We start from the raw sequence: 22,419 nt of genomic DNA on the forward strand, positions 1-22,419 counted from the left end.
TGTGACCAGAAAATGAATGAAGGATAGGCAGCTATCTATTGGTTGGACCAGGGGCATTCTGGTATTCCAGAACTTTTGAGTTAACCCTATGGGAGGATGAATTCTCATCACATGGCTGGGGTATTTTCCATCCAGCAAAGAGCCAGCCATGCAACAGCACTAGGTTATGTATTATTAAATGTCATAATACTTCCATAAGAACAACCTTTACAGGTTTAATCAAACTATCAACAGTTGAGCAAGACAATAATTTGCATTTATTAAAGGAGAAATTTTATGAAGCAGAAGATTACAGTTGAATTCTTGCAGTTGAATCTATGAGGGACATGAACTTTATAGAAAATAAATAGTTTGAAATATAAACTGGACAAAACAAGCTCTGCTGAGCAATAAGCCAGTTGTTTTGGAATGCATTCTACATATAATTTGAGTTTAATCTAGGTGTAGTTACTATATATGCAACATTATGGTTATCGCTGGTGAAATAGGAGCAAATCAAGATACCATCTAAACAGTTGAAGAAGGACATTTATCATTCTAAATATGGTAAGGTTTTCATTTCCACAACTTAGCAAGCATGGAGATAGTTTGATAACCTCATCTCATGCTGAACTGCAAGATGCCAGGTAACCAAACACTTTATACATAACTTATCCAAATGGTGACCATGTGCAATTTAAAAAGCTGGAGTACATGCACACCTATGCAACAACTGAACTTGAAACCCTGGAGGGCATGAAAGGTATAACATATAAAATTTTAATAAACAGTAAGTCAATATTTTTTAGTATTTCTTTAGCAAATTCTGCAGCTGTTACAGGAAGACAACACATATATAGCACTCCCTCATTATAACACCATCTATGGGAGCCATGGAGTGTAACACCTTAAAGTAAAATAGTGCTGTATGTGATGAATTTCGGTATATAACCTCAGGGCCAATGTCCTGGGGGTAGGAATGTAAAAAAAAGCATGGTGAATTGATTTCAGTGGTGAGCTATCAAAGTTACTCAAGTATTTTGTATGTCTAGTTGTTTTCTACTATTAAGAGAGAAATTTCTTTATAAAAACTTACTTCCTGATGGTGGTAGTGTCTTAGGGCATAGACAGCAGCTCTCTTGATCCAGGGGGAGTTGGTATCGTTCATATGGGATATAATGTAATGGTAGGAGCCATCATGCCTTGCATTACCAAGAGCTCCAACAAGGATCACCTTGAACACATCATATTCAATGGCTTCTCCTTCTGTCATAGTTGACCTCTTCTTACGATACACCCAGGGATCTAAAGAATCAAAACTGATTAAATTTTGGCAAACAAAATTATCAACTGCCTAATTCCATCTATAAACATACTGATGAAGTTTGGGTTAGTTTCTTGTTTTATGGCAAAGCAGCACAAGTTGATTATTTAGTTCCAAGGCAATTGGAGCAACATGCTTTCTCCAATTGTAGAAATCAAGCCTGTGCCATTTCAGTCATGAGTTTGGCATGACAACTACTAATCCAGAATAGATCATGCCTCAGTCAGTCACCTCTTATTAGACATGGAAGAGTACATCAGGGCTTTTCTATATACCCAAGACCACAGGAAGGATATACATACTAATAATGCTGTGTTGTAAAGTTACTGACCAAAAGTGTAATATCTTTTTTTCTGATTATTCCTTTGAGTTCAAATTTGATTAAACTTGATTTCAAAACAAGCAGCCCAAGACTGTCTCCTTACAAAACTTAACAGCTGACCATTTCACCATGCAGGCATATTCAATATAATAAGATCAAAGAGTAAACTAACTTTCAAACTTTACATCATGCAGAGATTACCTATTTTACTATAGTCGTATACAAATTCTGTCTAAAGATATAGCCATCATTAATATGCATAGTCTCTTGCTCAAAACTGATATCATCCAAGATCTTGATGACACAAAACAAGTGCCAGATTTTACAGAAATTGGATCAGAAATATAGTCTATGATTTTAAAGAGGTATTAACTTCACCCAATCGAATGAAATGCTTCTCATTAATATGTACAGATATCCTATATATGATTACCTCATGCAAAGAATAAAACTAGTCCAACATCTTGATATTATATAAAGACCATTTCACAAGTTTGATGAAAATCTGATCCGTAAAATATAAATTCAAGTGTGGATAGGCTCAGACAATCATATGCAAGATCACATCATTTATATGCATGAATTTCACTTATAATCATAACTGACAATGATTTTTATAATAAGCCTATTTACCAAGTTTTATCAAAATCCTATGAAAAATACCATCTCTTGAGTCTGACAGAAAAAAATCAGGCAATCACATGCAATATCATCTTATAAACATGCATAGGTCCTGCTTATAAAAACATTACTTATGATATCAGCCTTTATACAGGATCTAATTAAATTCTGGTCAGAAATACTGTCACATAATGCGTAGACCTTGCTCACAATAAGGTCCACAATATTTTTCAGTAACATTAGCCTATTTGAAAAGTCAGATAAAAAATATGATTAGAAATAGACTTGCCAAAGTCTTGACAAGTTCATCCAATCAGATGTAAAATCACCTCATTAATATGCATGAATGTTGTTCATAATCAACAATCTCAGCCAATCAGATGTAACATCACCTCCATAATATGTGAAGATCCCATATTCAAACTTGTTCAAGATATTGATGATATACAACTATATTCTAAGACTGATCAAAATCAGACCAAAAACATGGCCTCCAGAGTTGTAACAGTATGTTGATCAAAGTATGACAGCCAGCCATTGGACACATGGTCTCACCATAAACTCACTAGACCTTACAGCCAGGTGAGGTAACAAGTGTTGTAATGTTTTCCCAATGATTATGTATATCCAGTTCATTTGTTAGTGGGTTTTGAATTGGTCAAGTCATTCCAAAAAAACTTTTCACCTATGTCACATTTAGACATACATGTAATTGTACAGGTTAGTGATATGCTTATAAAGATCCATCCAAATACAACATTCCATTGCTCTGCAGCCAAATTCAACAAACCGAAAAAAGGGTTATCACACAGAAAAGTAAAGATAAATATAGTAGTTCCTTCACTAGTACTGCATTATCTATGACAAAAAGCCAGTTCACATTGCATCAACTAATTAGTGATTACAGAGTATCATATAATACATGTTTGCTTGTTGATGATAAACAAGCAAGATCTCAAAGCTCTCAAAAAGTGAACTAATGTGTGTGTATATATATATATATATATATATATATATATATATATATATATATATATATATATATATATATATATATATATATATCTACTCTAGAGGATTTTAAGTGAAGGTGGTATCCCTCCCCCATTACCAAAACAAGGGTAGAAAGGGGAAAAAAGGGGGGAGGCATCACCATAGTTTATTATTTATATCACACTTAGAAATCCATCTTTCTTTCTTTGTTCTTATAAACTGCCTTCTCTAGTTATATCAGCACTAATCTCTTCACTATTTCTGAATTTAATTTGTTTTTTTTCTAATCTTTCAATTTCCCCATTTCCTTAAAGAAATATGTTATTTTTTGTTGAAAATGATTCATTGCTGTTGGGATCTAGAATTTCTCTCATGGCTGATCAATGGATCAATTTCATATACCCATCTAAGAGACAATTCAGTCAGAACCCCTGGAGAGTTTCTGCAAAACAACAGCAGATCTTGATCATACAAGATGCTTGCATTTCAACACTACTTCTACCTAAATACAGATCAAAAGAGATCATGCTTCAATAAAACTTCATTTTAAACAACAAAGTAATAAATTGTACACTAGTTACAACAAATTCTAGGAAATGCAGATATAACTTGCACAATTTGTCCCTAATTGGATTTTAATAGCTGCATGACTATTGTTTTTGCGAGAAACCTGTGATGCCATGGCTGCATACACACCCATACACAAACACACACATACAGACAACATTGGCATATGCAATCACAAATAGTAATCTATATTTTTAGACTGGAATTCATTTAAACAAAAACAATAAGTCTGCTGATTGAAAATTATGGTACACATGCTATTATCTGCATATTTTTGCAATGAAGTTCTAACATTTGCTAGTATAAAATATTTTCCAAGTTGTATCAATGATGTTAGAGACAACACTTCTTAACAAAAGAAATACACAGAAATGCAACTTTTATTAGTTTGCATAATACAAAATTTGGGGAAAGAGAGGAATTATGAAGAATAAGAAGTAAATGATGTGTACTAATTAAAACTTAATAGGAGTCAAATATGTCATGGAAAACTGTAGTGCAGCACCCTTCTCTGGTGCACAAGATAATTGAACATGACTTATTTTCTATGCATTTGGGGACTACCTGGAAAATTAAAATGTTATTAGAGTTAATTTATATTGATATCATGAAGTGTATGAAAAAATGTACAAATTATATTACACTTAGTAAAGACTTTCCTGGGCAAATGTTGGTAGCTGTTGAAAGGGAAAACAATAGAACTATTAATGAACCTTGTTAAATAATAAGAGCTGCATGATTATTTTCAAAGTGCATCAAATTCGAACAGTTTGAAAATCATAGATTCTTCTTGTCAAACACATCAAAGTATATGTTGTGTAGTGAACTTCATTCACATCACAATGAATGCAGGTTTATGGCTGGTTATAAATCTCAAACAATTTCTAGAAGGTGACACTCATTTCTTGACGTGATAATGCACTGACTGAATTGCAAACAGAAACTACAACATATATCTCTCTCTCTCTCACACACACACACACACACCATCTATATTCTTAGTAGGGCATACAAATACAAAAACTATGGAAAGAATTCATGTCCACCAGTAAGTGAAATGACATTAATGCAATAATATAAGGTCAACTCCATAATCTATTTTTACTTTCTGTTAAATATCAGGGAGTTTAGATATTTTTATCATTTACCATGCAGACCAAGCATATCATGCAGGTATTGAGCGATTTCTTTTGCTTGGTCTTTCTGTCCATGCTTGTCCAGTTTGCGAGCCACTGATCCAAGTGAAAGAAGAGCTCTGTGGTAGGTTTTTGTGGACAGCTGCTGCTTACCCAAATACCTTGTCTTGCAAATCTGTTTCACTCCATTTATAAGAACCTTAATGGAAACAAAAAAAAAAAAAATTTGTGTTGAAAGTCATCTAACAATCAGCATGATTTCTGTCTGGCCAGGATGATCTTCAATTTATTATAAGGTCATTTTTGTATCTACTGTAAAACATCAAATCTTAGAATCATTACTTTTGTAATTTTCTAATACATTCTGCACATATTATTCTTATCAGAATTAATAACAAAACAACCTTTTCTTATGCTGCCTTACTGTTTTTGCAAGTCCAAAAAGTTTTAATAATTATGTTTCTTCCCTGAATCTACCAACAAAATTGATATTTGTAAAATGAATTTCAGTGGTAAATAAAATGGTCCAATAAATGTAATACTGACTATGGCATCAATGTGTGTGTGATCTTGATTTTTAACATAGCTTTAAGAACTATTCAGTCATATCACTATGTTGCCTGCAGTTTGGCAGTTTTTAGCAATGTCTAGCACTTGGGCATCATGCTGCATGCATGTAGCATCATGTCCCACCCAGTCACATTATCCTGACACCAGGCCGACCATTACTAACACTAACCTCTTAATGCTAAGCACCAAGCAAGGCAGCTGCCATACCATTTTTATAAGTCTTTGGTATGACTCTGTCAGGGTTCAAACCAGTGACCTGCCACATCTGAGGCAGACGATCTAACCATATAGGCCACTGGAGCAGTCTGGCATCAATGTTGATGACACAGTGTGTGTATATATATATATATATAACATAACCATCATATTTTAAAGACAGCAATGTTATAAAATTCATTTATATGACTATATCATTAAAGAAAATCTAAAGAAATATACAAAATTGTCCTTATGTAATCCTCAGTTAACTGGCTTGTCTAAGATTAACATGCAACCGAAAAAGAAATGTTTGATATTTGTGCCCTGTGGTAATGAAAGATAATTGCAGTTATAGAACCAAAAACATTTTATGTACTCCTATGAAATGGAAAATGAACAGAAAATAAATGGCAATAAATGAATGATAAATGAATGTGAAACACACAATAAGTGATATGTGTAATTTGTCTTGGAGAGAAAAATTAGCTACTAAATAATAAAGAATAAATCTAAAACCACCAGTGATAAACAATAAAACCATTAATGACCCCAATAAACAACAAAAGCTAAATAATCAACTTAATAAATGATAAACTCTAAATGATAAACAAAACACTGTATATAAATAAAAATAAACTATAACCAAATTTTGATAATTTATTTATTGTATATTGTTTACTGGTTGCAATTATCATGGATGTAATTGCAATTGGAACTAAATCTGAGCAAAGCCTGTTTCAAGTAGAAAAGATATTGTCTTTCTATAATATGATGCATTTTTAACTCAAAGTTACAAATGTATACTTTTCTTATTATTTGATTTTGAAGTATATAATGCTACAATTTCCAAACTTCCATTAACTTTTTTTATTCATAAACAAATGTTAATTATATATACACAATTTAATTTAATGACCACTTGTTCATGGAAAAAGTCAGTAGCAGTAATACATAATAAATAAGAAATAAAAGTGATCACAAAAATATCATGTTCTTGTAGCTGTTCTCTATAATTTGTAATTTAAAATATTTTTAAATAAAATTTTATTTGATATTAAGATGGAGTGATTAGAAGGCAAGATTAGAAGGCTATGCCAAATTCTGTACACCTGTACAAAGACATCCAAAAAGAGCTAGTCTCAAAATAATTACAACTTATGATCAGTCTCAGTCATGTAACATTTTCATAGCATTGTGATACAATTGTGAATAAAGAGATGTTTAATTTAACCAGTTTTTCTTGTCTAGAAACTTAATCAACATTACAACACAAGTAAGACTGCCAGCACTGATGACATTTCAATAGCTTGAACTTCATTAGTTTTAATCTTTGCGAATGGAAGACTCATAAGCCCTCTTGATTGTGAGGAAAATCCACCTGGAAATAGTAGATGCCAAAATATCAGCAGAGTCCTTAAGACAAGGAAAAGATGCTTCCTACCCATTCATTTCCCCTGTAAAGCCTACAAATAGAAATGTAAAGTCCTACCTGGCCATAAAGCCTATTAGTGCAGATATAACTGAGATTGGGTATCTCTACAGGGAGTGAAGCTACCAAAAGAAGCATGTCTATGGCTAAAACCCAAGTTGGCAAAGCAAAGAAGCTATCTCATAATTGTCATTGAACTATAAGCAACTTTTTTCTACAGAGAAGTCATACATCTCAATCCTTCATCCTGCAGATCCTATTGGGAGCAGAAAACAGATTTTAGGGTAGGGTTCTCAAAAGGAGCTTTATGCAACAGATCACACATGATTCTGACAATGCCCACAACATGCACAAGAGATTTTATGTAGGCATTAGTTAACGAGAAATTGGTCTTTGCAGTTCAAAATACCTGATAAGAAATCTAATTATCCAAACCAACGGCTGAGCCTTTAGAGAATTTGAGTATGTTGGATAGGGTTGCCCTATGGTCCTTAATAGTAGAAACTGAGCACCCTCTCTCCTTGAACAGGAAGAGAAGACCCTCTGCCAATGTGCTCATAGAAGGACAAAGGCAAAGTTCTAGGTCATCAGATTTAAGTGAGCTGAAAATGAAGTCTTGGCTTGCAGTGCCTGCAAAATTACCAGGATTATGTTGGTTCTGTCCATATATACAAAATCCTGATACTGAATTAACTCTGACTTCTCATGGTTTGGCATGAGTCATTTGGGTCAATATAGACCAGCAGCAGGACAATTCTTGTCTGAAGGTCTCTAAGAAGCCACTGTGAATCAACCAGTCATCAAAATAATGGTGGATAGGGATCTACAGAGACTTCAGGTGGGCAGATACTATTCCTATTACTCTGGTCTAATTTCTTAGTTCTGCTAGACTGAATGACAAATCATGAAATTGGTAAACTTTCCAGCCGCTGTGAGAAAAAATTTGGATATGACAATACACATCCTGATGGCTGATGGAGACTCTTCAGTCATCAGTCCTTGTAGCATTCCTCACTGAAGCTGTAGTCTCCATCCCAAATCACTCCTGAAGAAACTTCTTTAACACATAAAGATTGATAATCAGCCTAAACTTTCTGCCTTTTTTGGATACCAGGACAATCCTGAGTAGAAGGGTGTACACCTCCTTAACCACATCAGATTTGACTGCTGGAAAAGTATGAAGGTCCATGCCAGTTGCTATTGTTCCCAGAACTAAATCCAGTATCTCTCCTTAATTACTGACAATACCCACCAATTATGCTCTACCACACCTCTAAACAAGAAGGCTATCTGAGGTAGTCCCCAGTGCCACACATTTGGCAGGAGACAATCCATATACAAGCTTTTAAATAAGATATATTTAAATGTACATCAAATAGGAGAAGATGATTGTTCCTGATGATAATTAAAGATTTTCAAATAAAGCAAAAGCCTTGCTTCAGCTTCCTTCCAAAACTGTATCCAATAGGGAATGTTGCAGGAAGCTCATACATGGATGCCTAGTAAATTACATGCTTGTCAGGTTTTCATACTTAGAATTTTCTGGCTCTGATAAGTTGCCTATTATGAAGATCTAACATAAGATCTCATGTGCTCTTCAAGTTTCTGAAACTTTGCACACATCAGCAAGCCTTTCTCACATGAACTCTTTGTGAGTTTTTTTTTAATTAACCAAATGCTTACCTGCATACTACAGTCCTATAAATTTCTCATTTGTTGCACATAAGTAGTGGGTAGAGTATTCTCTACATATGCAACTCACAGAATCACAACTGCTACAACAAGTCAAACTTCATCACCACAGAGTTATGAAATTTTGTTTTGCTGGACTTTGCTCACATTTTTGCATGAACTCTTTGTGATTTTTTTGGTTTAATTAACCAAATGCTTACCTGCATACTACTGTCTTATCAATTTCTCATTTGTTGAACACAAGTAGTATCCATACCTTTGGATTATCCAACTGTATCAGCAGTCATAACTAATAAACTAAAATCTGGATATTGCAGAAATATCCGAACAATTTATCAGATTTGATAAATATATGATTAAACATTAGCTATTTTATGATCAGTGTAAAATGAATTATGTAAAGTAATTTCTGATCATTTACAAGAATATGAGAGGTGATCTTTGTGTATGATTGCCAAGTATAAATATATTATACATATATTGACTATAAATTCTGATAACACTATCAAACAACACTGGGGGAGAAATTTTGTATGAAGTTGCTTACAAAAATGAAGCAAATAAAATTCATGTGTGATATAATTGTTATCAATAAGACCTGTGCAACCATGTATGCCTGAAGCTACTTGTCATCAGAATCCTTATTACATGTATGCAGAATTGTTTGTTTATATATAGAAGTGGACAAACAAGATCTACATACATGATTGCCAAATAACTGAAAAATCAGATTGCATATGTTTGTTATAATTTTAAAGAAATCAGGCCGGAAGTTTTCTAAGCATAGGCTAACAAACAAACTTGACACAGTCTTTTCAGTTAAGATGAAGTTCTCAATTTAAGCATTTATGTTTGAGATAAAGTATTAAAACATAAGAAATAGTTTTAATTATTACTTTTTTCTCCATAGATTTATTTTTTACTAAATGAAAGTTCTATTCACAATATGGAGAGAGTTTCTCTGATTTGGAATTAAATACAACATATATTTTTTAATCTGAAAACAAACCATACATTAAGTTTTATATGGTACAGTCATACGTCCTGCCATTAACTGCTGGCTATATAATTAGTTTTCAGGCAAATTTAAAATAAATTATATCCTTCCTGGGTTGTGTCATGAAACTGACAAACAACCAAATTCAGGTTTTTAACAAAGTTCATAGCAGGTCAAACTGCATCAGAATTTTCACTGAAAATATTGTATTACAAAACCAGGTGAATACCTGCTACTGTTAATAGGGTATGCCGCCATTAGTACCTTAAAGATTAATATGCAGTTGGAAATTCATTGTGAAGATACAATTTTTTGTATTGTATTTTCTTATATAACTATGCTGCTTAGAATTAAATTGTGCATATTTCACTGGATCATCATGTACATACATAATTACCTGCAAACATAAACAAAGAATTTACTTTGACTACTTTTGTAAAATATACCCAAAAATCATATCAATCATTTTAACTTTGTTTTTTATTTATTGATTTGTTAGCATATTCACATGTGATTATTTCATATTTGCTGAACAGATTAGCAAACTATCTGCCAAAACTTTTATTTTTAAAAAAATGTAATACAAAAATGATATTAACTGAGAATAAATACATATATATAAAGCATATGTGCAACTTATTTTACTATTAAAATTGGGAAAATTTAGAAGCGCACAAAATTGCAAATAAAAATTAAATAAAAACTGTGTGATTTAAAAAACAGAATTGTGGAAAACAAGATATGAAGAATTCGCAATGATACTGTAGTTAATAAGTAAACTTTGAATAAATGAGTAAGTCTTAAGACAATAAACAATAAGTGAGTAGATTCTAGCTTAAGTACAAATGCTAAAGATATGATGAGATGATCAAAGATAACAGTGAGATTCTAGCTTAAATGCAAACACTGTAGACATTCATAAATAGTGAACACTGAGAAGATAAATGATAAACATTGAGATTTTAGCTTAAAACACAAATGCTAAAGAAATGTATTTAAAATGCATTTCAAATACATATGAAATGTATTTAAGGTGCATATTTTGGGTACATCAATGTTTCAGAGTATATGATAACTTTTTTAACAAAACAAGTACATTCACATGAATATGTTTAACAGAGGCATCATCAGCAGATTCTTGAATTAAATCAAATTATGATGAATTTAATGAAGTATATAAATAAAATTGGGGGCTTACTAGTCTATTGTCCAATTTTAGTTGGAAGGGGTGGCACTACATCAAAAACTGCTGGTTCTTACCTGACATGGTGCTTCATTCATGACAGAGATATGGACCAGCAGCCTCTGTACCAGTCTTTCATCTACTTTATCAGAATCAAATATGTACTTATACAGGATCATTTGGGAGGTGTTGGTTTGGAGGGAACCCAGAGCATCCAAAATGGCCTCCTGCTCCACCTGGGCTTCGTAGGACACAAACTGTTTCCTGGAAAAATAACGTAAAAGAGTTTTCCACACCTTCACTAAAATTTGTCAACATTCACATAAAGCAAGGATAGGAAGTGTGTGAAATCCAAATTCTGTTGACATGTGATGAAGACAGTAATGTTGACTCTAATGCCAAGGAGGTCTTATCCAGTAGAACTTAAAGCTCGCATTGAACTTGAAATTGTTATGATCCGGATTAATTTCAAAGAACTTAAATAAGATTTTCACAGAAACAAAATATTACATTTGAGAGGTTCATTCTCTTCTGCAAACCTCTTCTGAGTAGAAGGCAAACATGGGAACTTGAAGACTAGAATTTCTTGGTCTGGATGACAGAACCTGCATTATTTTTCTCACCCAATTGCCTTCACTAAGAAACAAAGATATCCTACCTTTTTTTTATGACATTGCTACCTTATAACTTATAATTAAAATTTTAAACATGCATGCTATGTTCAATACTTGAGCATCAGGAATTCATCTTAACAAATTGAAACTAGAAAAGTGAGTAGTGAATAATCTACAAGAATTTGCTATCACAATAGTGAGAATAAAATCTTCTGAGCCTCAGGAAGGTAAAGGACAAGACTTTAAACCTAATTGTGATGAATATATTTGGATTCATCTGGCTAACTCAAGTATATAGGACTCTATGGCCTTAATTTTGCAAATATAAAACTGCTCTCATCCTCTCTCTTCCACTATCATTAAATACCAAGTAAAGGTGTTATAAAAACTGCCAGCAAATTATGTGGTTCAAAGTCAACCATTAAATGAGCTTTCAGAAACCTTTGTTGACTGCACATAAAATTACAGTTCTTTTTTATTTTGGTCACAACTATCAAAAATGTCTTCAACAATTCTAGAATTCTCCAATTGCAAATGATAAAGATAAAAGGCACACATACTTATAAGTATAATGTGCTTTCTGATATTGCACCCTAAAAAATACTAAATGTATCAGCTTGTATTTTTCTGATCCCTATCTTTGAACTAAACATCCACTGTCAGAAGTATACTTTACAGTCATTTATTTATAAATTATTTTGACTCTATGGTCATAAACTAAGTAACAAAGAAGCAAAGCCAACAAATTTTGTAAATCTTAACAAATAATTTAATTATCAAAAGTTATAAATAAAAATGTGAGAAGAACTTACAGTATTATTAAGTGAATCCAAAATAATCTTGAACAAGTTCTATTAAAGTCTAAATGAATGAAATGTTTCTTATTAATTTCAAAACCAAAAATATACTGGGCAATCAAGAATCATGACATCAAAAATGGCATTGTCCAGAACTCCTTTGAATAATTCACAACAGTTCCAGAATAATATCATAGTTCAAATAATGGACACTTTCTATTTCCACTGAACAGTCCCAACAAATGTTTTTCCTCTCATTTAATATCCAAGTACAACATAAAACACATCTGCAGACTGATAACAGGAAAACAAGAAATGATAATGAGTCCAAAATAGGAATGAATCTGATTGCTCAGTTCTCTCGTTATATTCACCTTCAATTACAGTTATATTTCACAACGTTATGGATCTTACTATTCAATTTATTCTGAAGTGTCCTATTACTGAATTCTTCTAGAACCATCCATACCCCATCAGCCAGTGAGAAATCAAACCAAAGTTGACATTAAGTTTTATTATTAAGATTAATATTAGTAATAGTCAACACATATGTAAACATCTATTTATAGATCCTATGTAATTTTATGCTCTTAATAGACACAGGTAACATAGGCAAAATCTGACTAAATATATTCTATACAATTTACAGCCATGAACAAAATTACAAAAATTAAATAAAATCATGTATGAGGAGTTACATAAATATAGATATGCATAACAAAGAAAAGAAATATTTAAATGCTAATCAGCTGAATGACCCCACAGAATTACTGTAGTATTGGAACTACATCTTATAAAACAGGCGATGTGGATCCCACTTTTTGTTATTAAAAACATCACTTAGTACACCATAAATACCAATATATGATGAACTATTAATTAGTTAAAATGTCTGATACTTACTGGTGACAACAATTTAAGAAATAAATACTAATTTAAGAAATCTTGTCAAGTGAAAATTTGTGTTTCAGTTTAATATATTAATCTGGTTCAGTGCTTAAATGAGATATGCCCACTTGTGCTCAAACATGGAAAATGTCAACAGACTTGTCACAGTGATGCCTGTGAACATTTCTGCAAGAACCTAAGTGCTGACCAAATTTGTATATCTGTCTTGGAGGAAGTATTGGTTGCATTGCTATAATGAGCTAAGAGTAGAGTTGCTTTGTATTATCATCTTTAGTATAAAAACAAGTAAAAGGAGCAGAATAAAAAAGTCAAAAGACTACCTGCTTAAGAGCAAGCAGCCATGATCATGTGTCAAGTCAACCAATTTCACCCTAGCAATTGAACAGTTATAAATATTATTATGAAAATAATTGAAGAATCTAACATTAACTGTGGTTTATTCTACATATTCGCAAATGTTATCAAGGATAGCTATGATACTAAAACTATTATAGAAAACTTAATTTTACAGATACAATTGCCTAAAGAGAAATTAGTTATAAAAGTTTGTAGTGAACTTAAAATTCTCAAATCAGCACAAAGAAATTTGTTCAGGGATGTGCAAATATTTTGCTATTACTTACAATGAAATCACAGCAACCGTATTTTACCAGCATTGTCACTGGGGATGAATAAGTGTCATTTTGATGCAGGTTTAACTGTCTATAATTATTGTTTTTTTTCACTGCCTCTCTAGATATTACTAACAATTATTGATCAGTTTGAAAGCTTACTACTATGTCTGACACTATTTTGTAAGACAGTTTTTTTGATCCATCAAAACCTCTTTTAACCACCTACCAATCACAGAAAGGTTTACATAACTAAACCAAGTGCAGGTATCCTCATTCATTCCTAAGATATAAAAAATTGGTTAGATGGTTAATTAGCTGATCATGATATTGTTTAAATAAATCAGGTAATAGATTTCTACTATATATTCAATCCAGCTTCAGCTCTCAAAGAAAAAGGAAAATAATACATTTTCAATCCAAAGTGATGATCTGCAAGTTTCTCCAGCTCGGATGTAGGTAGATGTGCCAGGGATCTCTTCAACTCCAGGGAACAGTGATTGTAATCTGGGGAACCTGAAACAATACTGGCAAACATTAACAGTCTGACAGAGATCTGAAAATGTTATGTTAAACGGGAGATTTGGTGAGACTTTTACTTTCAACTCTAAAGTTAATTCTTTAAAAACAATAAAAATATTTTCAACTCTTAATTTGAAATGCAAGGAGCTATCTAAATATTGTGGATAGAAAGCACAATTTTCATTCTAATAGCTAAAATCTACCTGAAAGAGGGCAAATCTGTTTACAGGGTTTGTGTCTGAAAATGTATATCTATTTTCTTAATAAAAAATTTCAAGTATATTATATTGGTCACTGGTAGCTTTGAAAAATATGCCATTTCTCTCTCCAGGCAGATTTTACCCTAAGCATCTCAAGACAGTCAGTCTAGTCTGATTAATGAAACCATATTCATCTGTTTTATTATCATTTCTGTTGATCCACTAATTAAATATAAAAGATTTTGAATGATTCAGTTTGAATCCTTCTCCTAACTGCCTCATCAAAAATGAAGAATCATTTAAACAGTCTCAAAAATTAAAAATGTTTCAAACTAAGGCTCAGAATTTAAATATCTCTTAGCTAACCTCCTACAATTTAACAACCAAGCATCAGAAATTATATCTTGGTTTAAGCATGAGAATGTTTTGTAATCCTGTGTTGAGAAATCAGAAAAATAAGATCATAAACCATCTGTTTTACAATCTATTACTACAATGACTCACAATGACACTGAGAAACAACAGGTGCAGTACTAAGTTCACAACTTTGGTTACTTTCTGAAGCAAGGTACAACAGAGTTGTCTAATGTAAACCTTACTAATATGACAAACAGGCTTAAAATTCCATAAATAAAGAAAATAAACCTTTTGCTTGTGAAAAGAAAATTAAATAAGGGCTGTATGCAACATACAGGATAAATCATTGCATTTAAAAACTTATCCAGAGGAGTGCCAATTACCTTTCTCAGGTTGCTTCACAATACAGCTTAGGTTTCCTTGTACATACTGAAGGACTTTGGTCATATTCTTCTCCAAATGTACATTACTGACCTGTAAAGAAAGTCAAACATTCTGCATTATAAATATAAATCATATTAATTACCTTATGACCTTATTTTTAATCAACCATATATCTTACCTTATTTATTCATCCAACTTGAAAAAGTACATGTGTATAATTTGTTCACATTTGATACTTAAATATTTATTAATAATTATAATATATATTTGCTCCCTGACATTTAAATGAGCTATGGTTCAATAGCCTTGGACTAACATTATACAAAATATATAAACTGGTATGATTTTATAGACATTGTTAAGACTGACTTTTCTATTTGAATTTTGATGTGAAACATTGTTTGTATGCTATAGTAGAGGACTTTAGGTGTATATCACATGGGTTTAATATACCAACCTTTGCTGGAATCTGTATAGTGCCACTAGTCAAATCTCCCATAGGTTTCAAAAGAGAGTTATTAAACCTTGCCCGTGTCAAAAACCTTAACTCACCAAGGGTAATTGCCCTTATCTCAGGAAATTCTGAAAAGTGCAGATAAGACAACTATGATATTTTTTAACCCAAAAAACATATCTGTATGTAGTTAAGACAATTAATACATGATATGAATATGAATGCAGGGTGGCTGTACAGTACATTACATGCAGTTTTATTCTTTCTCCATGCATTGCACTGGGGGTAGATCAAACCACTGAGAAGATTTAGAAAAGGTCCCTCCAGCATGTCCCCATGTGTCCTAATCAGCTAAATGTTAAATAAAAATACAATGTGTCATATCATTAAATTATTTTGCAATGTAACAATGTGCTCACACCTGCTGAATTCTTGTAAATTCATACTCTTATTTTCACACTACATGCTTTTGTTACCAAACAATGACATATATTTGCTGAGAAAGTTACATATGCAGTCACCTTTGTTAAAAAAAGCATTATGGTAAAATATCTTCACAAGCATGTCTGACTGAAGCAGACACATCAACTTAAAAATCACACTGTTCTTCAAGATATGTATAATAACATATTTATATGGATATCTAATTAACAAAAAAAATATGCTGTAGGCTAAATTCTGGTGCGAGAGATTGTGAGTGTTCACTGAAAAATGTGCTGTAGGACATGGATTAACAATTAAAAGTCAATGTCATTATTTCAAATAAACCATAACTGGTAAAAGATATTAAATTCAATTGTGAAGAAAAAAAACAGGTAAGGAGGGAAGAAATTGTACATGAGAGAATTAAAGTTGGGACAAAAAGATTCAGTGCACATTGTTTCAACATTACAAAAACAGAATAACAAAACCTCTATTTCATTACAACTAAAAGACAACTGAAAATACCATTTACTGAATCCTTAAATTTCTTCATATGAGAAAGACCTGTATGTAGAATTGCAAAGGCTGAAAACAGCATGACTGCACTCATTTTTATTAACCCTTTACCTCATTCAGACACCTTTGGATGCCTCTACTCCATTTGCATGGAAGCACCTTTGGACGCCTGCTGTAAACATCAGCCATTTTGAGTGAGTTTTCATAGTACCACCTTCTGGGAAAACCCCTTATTAGATACTACATTCATTGGTGTGAATGACCATTACGTCAGATCACATGGTCAATGTTTATGCTCTCATTGAATCTGCTATTTAAAGTAACTGGGTTGTATTCTCCACTCTCCAAAATGGAGGTTGCAGATTTCATTCAGTACTTACTCGCGTTTTTACAATTAGAATCACAACTATGAAAGGTTCAATAACTTAGGTAAAGGCTCTGATATTGATGTAGGCAGTAATTAGTTTTTATAAATTATCCAATTCAGATGATTTAGTTATGTTGATGCAGACAAAGAACTTGTAAATTTTGAGTCTGAGAAATTGCAGTTATGGTTGGTCACGCAATTTCACTCACTTGATGGTGAATGAGTTCTCTCAAGATTTTAAAGCACATAAAAAATTCTTCCGTGAAAAATAGGCCTAATTATACAGCTATAACAATTGCACTTTATTCTTAAATCTTTCCATACATAATATATGTGTACCAAAAATGTAAATGGTTAAAATTGCTGTTAAACATAAGATACACTACACTGCTTGACAGTTAACAGGCAGGCCTATGTGTATGGAGTTGAATAGTCATCATCATTTAAATTATAGATGTTTTTGCCCATTCGGGCATAACTGTGCATAAAAGGCACTATTTAATTGAGCCGTCAGGTCTTGGGTCAATATGATTGGCTTGATAGGCCCTAGCAACCTGAATGTATAAGGCTATACTCGAGTGGGGATAGACCCAGCACACACTCAAGTTAAAGGTAGCAATTCAGTCTGCATTAGCTGCATTAGGTGTCAACCAAGCAGTATGTGATGCCAGTAGCAATTGGTCACCACTATGAGGTCACATCGGGACACCTAGGCTTTTATTCCCATGTGGAGGGTTAAATAATTGTTCATGAAGAGAGGAAAAAGTGCCTCTCCCTTCATGTATTTACATGTAATATGTGCTATGCACGTTCATTAATTTAATGTCCGGTGGTGACGAGGAGGAAGGTTCGGCCAGGTAGGAGCCTGCTCACTCAGAAGGCACCTTGGTTTATCCAGGGTATACATTTTTTTACTTCCTTGCCCAAAGGTTAATGAATTGTCGTCTTGACAGATTTTTGGAGATATATTCTGTGCCATTTGTTTTTAATGATAGCACTGCACCAGTGATCGCTTAGTGATAGTCTGTAGGGTTATTTTAACTTTATCTATTGAGTCTGATTTGGGTGGGGTGGTTCTTGGTTTGGATTCACCATTTTGTGTATGGTTATTTAAACTTTCCTAGACTTGATGGTGTGCTGCTTTGTGCAGCTGAGCCTGATGGTCTTTAGGGTTTGGACCACCTCATATATTCTTAAGTTTAGGGTCCTAACTTGTTTTGCTAGGTGTTTGGCGCCGCATTGTGCAGCCGGGCCTGATGGTCCTCGGACCACCTTATAGGAATCAATTTTGGGGTTATAGTAAGTTTTCTTATCTTGATAGACTTTGCCGCCTTGTGCAGCGGGGCCTGATGTTCTTGGGCTTTTTAGACCACCTTATATATTCTAGTTTTTGGGTCTTATCTATGTGTTCTAATTGTTTTTAGTGCCTTGAGGAGAGGCTGTGCCTTAGTGCAGTTGCGTTTGTTGTACTACATATAATCTGTGGTCACCTTGCAGTAGGAAAAGATGTTAGTGTCCTTAATTTCATGTTGTAAAATTATGTTGCCCTAGAAAAATAATTAATTTTTTTTATAAAGGTTTATGGTTGGGCTAAGTACTTGCTAATCTATCTTTATGTTTGATTTATTTTCCTAGCTTTTTGGATAATGCTATTAGTATGTTGTTATTTTATTTTCAGGCTAAGTCTATTTGATTAAGACAGGTATCTTTGCTGAATGCTCAGGTCACTAAGACATGTCAAAGACATCTGATCTTATTTATTCTCTAATTTTAAGTTTATTAGCCTGTTTACTAGTTATGATAATTGTTCCTATTTTGTTTTATTTATGTGATGTTATTTTATTTTCAGGCTAAATCTATTTTGATAAGACATATCTTTGCCAAATATCTGTCAAGACATCTGTTCTTATTTATTCCCTAATTTTATGTTTGTTAGCCTGTCTACTAGTTTTGGTAGGTTTGGACTTATTTTGTTTTGATTATTATCCTAGCTTGTGGATAGTTATTTATGTGATGTTATTTTCAGGCTAAATCTATTTTGATAAGACAGATATATTTGCCGAATACTTGGGTTGCTAAGACTTGTCAAAGATATCTGTTCTTATTTATTTCCTAATTTTAAGTTTGTTAGCCTGTCTACTAGTTTTGGTAGGTTTGGACTTATTTTGTTTTGATTATTATCCTAGCTTGTGGACAGAGTTATTTATGTGATGTTATTTTCAGGCTAAATCTATTTTGATAAGACAGATATCTTTGCCAAATATTCGGGTTGCTAGACATCTGGTCTTGTTGTTCCTTACATTTAGTTCATTAGTCTGTCCCCTAGTTGTAATTAATTGAATGGTATTTATTTATTGTTTAGCGGGTCATACACTTTTGTTTAAATTCCCCCTTTTTTCCCAGTGTCACTGAGGAAGTTTGTAATGTTTTTTAAAAGTAATTTCCTTATTTAAGTTTTGTTTTTTTGAGGAAATCTGGATAGGTCGGTGGGGACCCTATTTTATGTTGTTTAGTCCTAAACCTAGTTCTTTGGGTTCCATACTTATGGCAGGTGTTAAAAACATGCTCTAAATCTTCTTGGAATGGACAGTGTGGGCATTTGCCATTTGAGTTTATGTTGATTGTCAAATATTTCCCAAAGCTGCTGGCTAATTTAGTTTTGCCTATTAGTATCCTATTTATAAGTTTTTGGTCCTGACTTCTAAAGAGTTGTGGTGGGTTGGTGTGTCTTGCAACCTAATTAGTATGGAGTATATCTTGCATCCCTTTTTGCTGTTATCCCATTGTCGTTGCAACTTATTGTCGATTTTAATTCTGATGATGCTATACATTTCTTGGATGCTGTAGTATAATGCTATGGAGTCAGGTTCATGGAGATATTGTTTAGCTACTTGGTCTGCTTTATCATTACCTGCTCGTCTGATATGGAAGGGCACCCACATGAACTGTATTATATGTTTGTTATTTAGCAGTTGTTTAATTAAGTGGTCGGTTTCCTTCAGAAACTTCCTTCTTGTGATAGAGTGGTTTGATTTAATCGAGTTGATGACGCTAAGGGAGTCACTAATGATAACTGCTTGTCTAGTGTTTGTTAGTTGGATCCATTTTAGAGCTTCAATAATGGCCCAGAATTCAGCTGTGTAAATGGAGCAGGTGTCGGGTAATCTAGCTCTGAATTCTGTGTTGGTTTCAGGGATTACTATTGCCACAGCAGTTTTGTACAGTTTTGTAATTCTTGAGCCATCGGTGTATATCTTGGTGTACCCTATGTATTTTTCTTCTAGCTCCACTAATATTTTTGTCCTTATATGATGTACCTGGTCTTGTTTGTTGCCATAAGTAAGGGCTGTTGTGTTACAATTAGAGTTACCTCCCATCCATGGTGTTGGGTTGGGGTAACTGCATTGTTCAGCTTGTAGGGTGGGTAGGATAAGATCTTTAGTCAGTTCATGAATTTTTTTTGCACTGGGTGGTTGTGGTTTCAATTTTTGAATGAAAGGGATATTACTCTGTTGGATAATTTTCCTGGTGGAGTTGCTTGTTTTGTGGATCGAAACTCGTGCGGCATATCTTAATATGCTTTCGTTTCTTCTTAGTTGCAGTGGTAGTTCTCCTGTCAGTATTTGGAGCTCTTCTAGGGAGGTTGAGTTTAGTGCCCAAGTGCAAATGATTAGTGCCTTATATTGTATGGAATAGACTTGGCATCCGTAATCTATTTTTGCTCTTATAAATGCCTTAATATTGTTACAAGCATTTCTTGGTTGGCCCCCCATGTAGTTCCCTTGAGGTTTCTTAATAGACTTAGATCAGCTTTACATGTTTGATTGAGCTCTTTAATGTGGCTTTTCCATGTTAGGTTTTCATCAAGGAGCATTCCTAGGAATTTGGCTATTTTGACAAATTTTATTATTTTCCCTTGTATGTGCAGTTTAGGGTATTTCTATTGTGTGGCAAGAACATAATGGCTTCCGTTTTAGTGTTGGATATTTTAAAACCCCATTTATCTGCCCACTGACCTATTTGGTTAAGACTATCTTGTATTTGCCCTATATATGACTGTTTTGCTGTTAGTCTCAACAAAGTAAAAAATACTCTCCGGGAATATGACAGGTATACATGTTACATTTGGTAAAATGCTACTGAGTGTTTTTCAGAAAAATGAGTTGTTCAGAAGTTTTTAAATATGTTTAATAATAAAGGCCATATTTCATTATTATTCTGACCTCATTTACATGTTCTTGATGACAATAATGTATAGCATTCTTAGAACAGTATCTGAACAGTTGGGAGGCCTGAGATAAGATTGAGTCATTTAAAATTGTGTGCAAGTTAGTCCAGCCCATTATTAGAATATGAAACGAGCCACAAAGGACAGAACAAATGATTCATGAAGGACAAATAAGGCATACATTATGCAGACCAATGTGCCCTAAGGTCACTGAGACCTTAAACTTAAAGCCAGGTGACCTAAAACAGATTAAGTTTTAATGATAGATATGTAAGACTATTAAAAGGTTAATAACTTAGTGACTGATATGAAATAAACAATAGACAATAAAAAATTATGTAAGATATTAGTAATCAATAATTGAATTATGCAAACCATCTTTATTGAATTCATTCACAGCTTTCACTCGTCTCATGGCATAGTATGGATCAAATCTGAAGTAAAGCATAATTCACATGAGCCAATTGATTAAATATACTACCTTTCAGAATTAGTTTCCAAATCTGAGAATTCAAATGATAGCTACTGTTCTTAATATACTCTAAAAAACAAAACATTAAAATATCTAGTACTTTTTTAAAAACATGCCTGTAAAACTATATGAATTATGAGCTACAGTGAAAAACTTATCCTAATAAATTTGTTTACATGTTGGACCAAAACTATTATTACAAGTAAGACCAAGACTATTATTACAAGTAAGACCAAGACTATTATTACAAGACTAAGACTATTATTACAAGTAAGACCAAGACTATTATTACAAGACTAAGACTATTATTACAAGTAAGACCAAGACTATTATTACAAGACTAAGACTATTATTACAAGTAAGACCAAGACTATTATTACAAGTAAGACCAAGACTATTATTACAAGACTAAGACTATTATTACAAGTAAGACCAAGACTATTATTACAAGTAAGACCAAGACTATTATTACAAGACTAAGACTATTATTACAAGTAAGACCAAGACTATTATTACAAGTAAGACCAAGACTATTATTACAAGACTAAGACTAT

The 22,419-nt window shown here is 32.9% G+C and overlaps 2 protein-coding genes across 2 annotated transcripts in view; both read right to left on the reverse strand.

Moving 5' to 3' along the window:
* Positions 1-5,206, reverse strand: part of LOC149805296 (uncharacterized) — a 174,025-nt gene extending 168,819 nt beyond the window's left edge. The window contains exons 1-2 of the mRNA XM_089933924.1: positions 4,955-5,206; positions 1,076-1,284 (exon numbers count right to left, since the gene is read on the reverse strand). Of these exons, the coding sequence (XP_089790050.1) occupies positions 1,076-1,284; positions 4,955-4,970 (225 nt within the window). The 5' untranslated portion in view covers positions 4,971-5,206. The remainder of the gene's footprint in view (positions 1-1,075; positions 1,285-4,954) is intronic.
* A 1,827-nt stretch (positions 5,207-7,033) lies between these two features.
* Positions 7,034-22,419, reverse strand: part of LOC149805297 (uncharacterized) — a 29,153-nt gene continuing 13,767 nt past the window's right edge. Inside the window, exons 6-12 of the mRNA XM_089933936.1 lie at positions 21,769-21,827; positions 15,863-15,987; positions 15,405-15,495; positions 14,353-14,458; positions 11,089-11,275; positions 10,218-10,225; positions 7,034-7,088 (exon numbers count right to left, since the gene is read on the reverse strand). Coding sequence (XP_089790062.1) covers positions 7,034-7,088; positions 10,218-10,225; positions 11,089-11,275; positions 14,353-14,458; positions 15,405-15,495; positions 15,863-15,987; positions 21,769-21,827 — 631 coding nt within the window. The remainder of the gene's footprint in view (positions 7,089-10,217; positions 10,226-11,088; positions 11,276-14,352; positions 14,459-15,404; positions 15,496-15,862; positions 15,988-21,768; positions 21,828-22,419) is intronic.

This window comes from Sinohyriopsis cumingii, chromosome 2 (genome assembly GCF_028554795.1).
Source record: "Sinohyriopsis cumingii isolate HCF-2022 chromosome 2, ASM2855479v2, whole genome shotgun sequence".
In the NCBI taxonomy this organism is placed as follows: Eukaryota; Metazoa; Mollusca; class Bivalvia; order Unionida; family Unionidae; genus Sinohyriopsis; species Sinohyriopsis cumingii.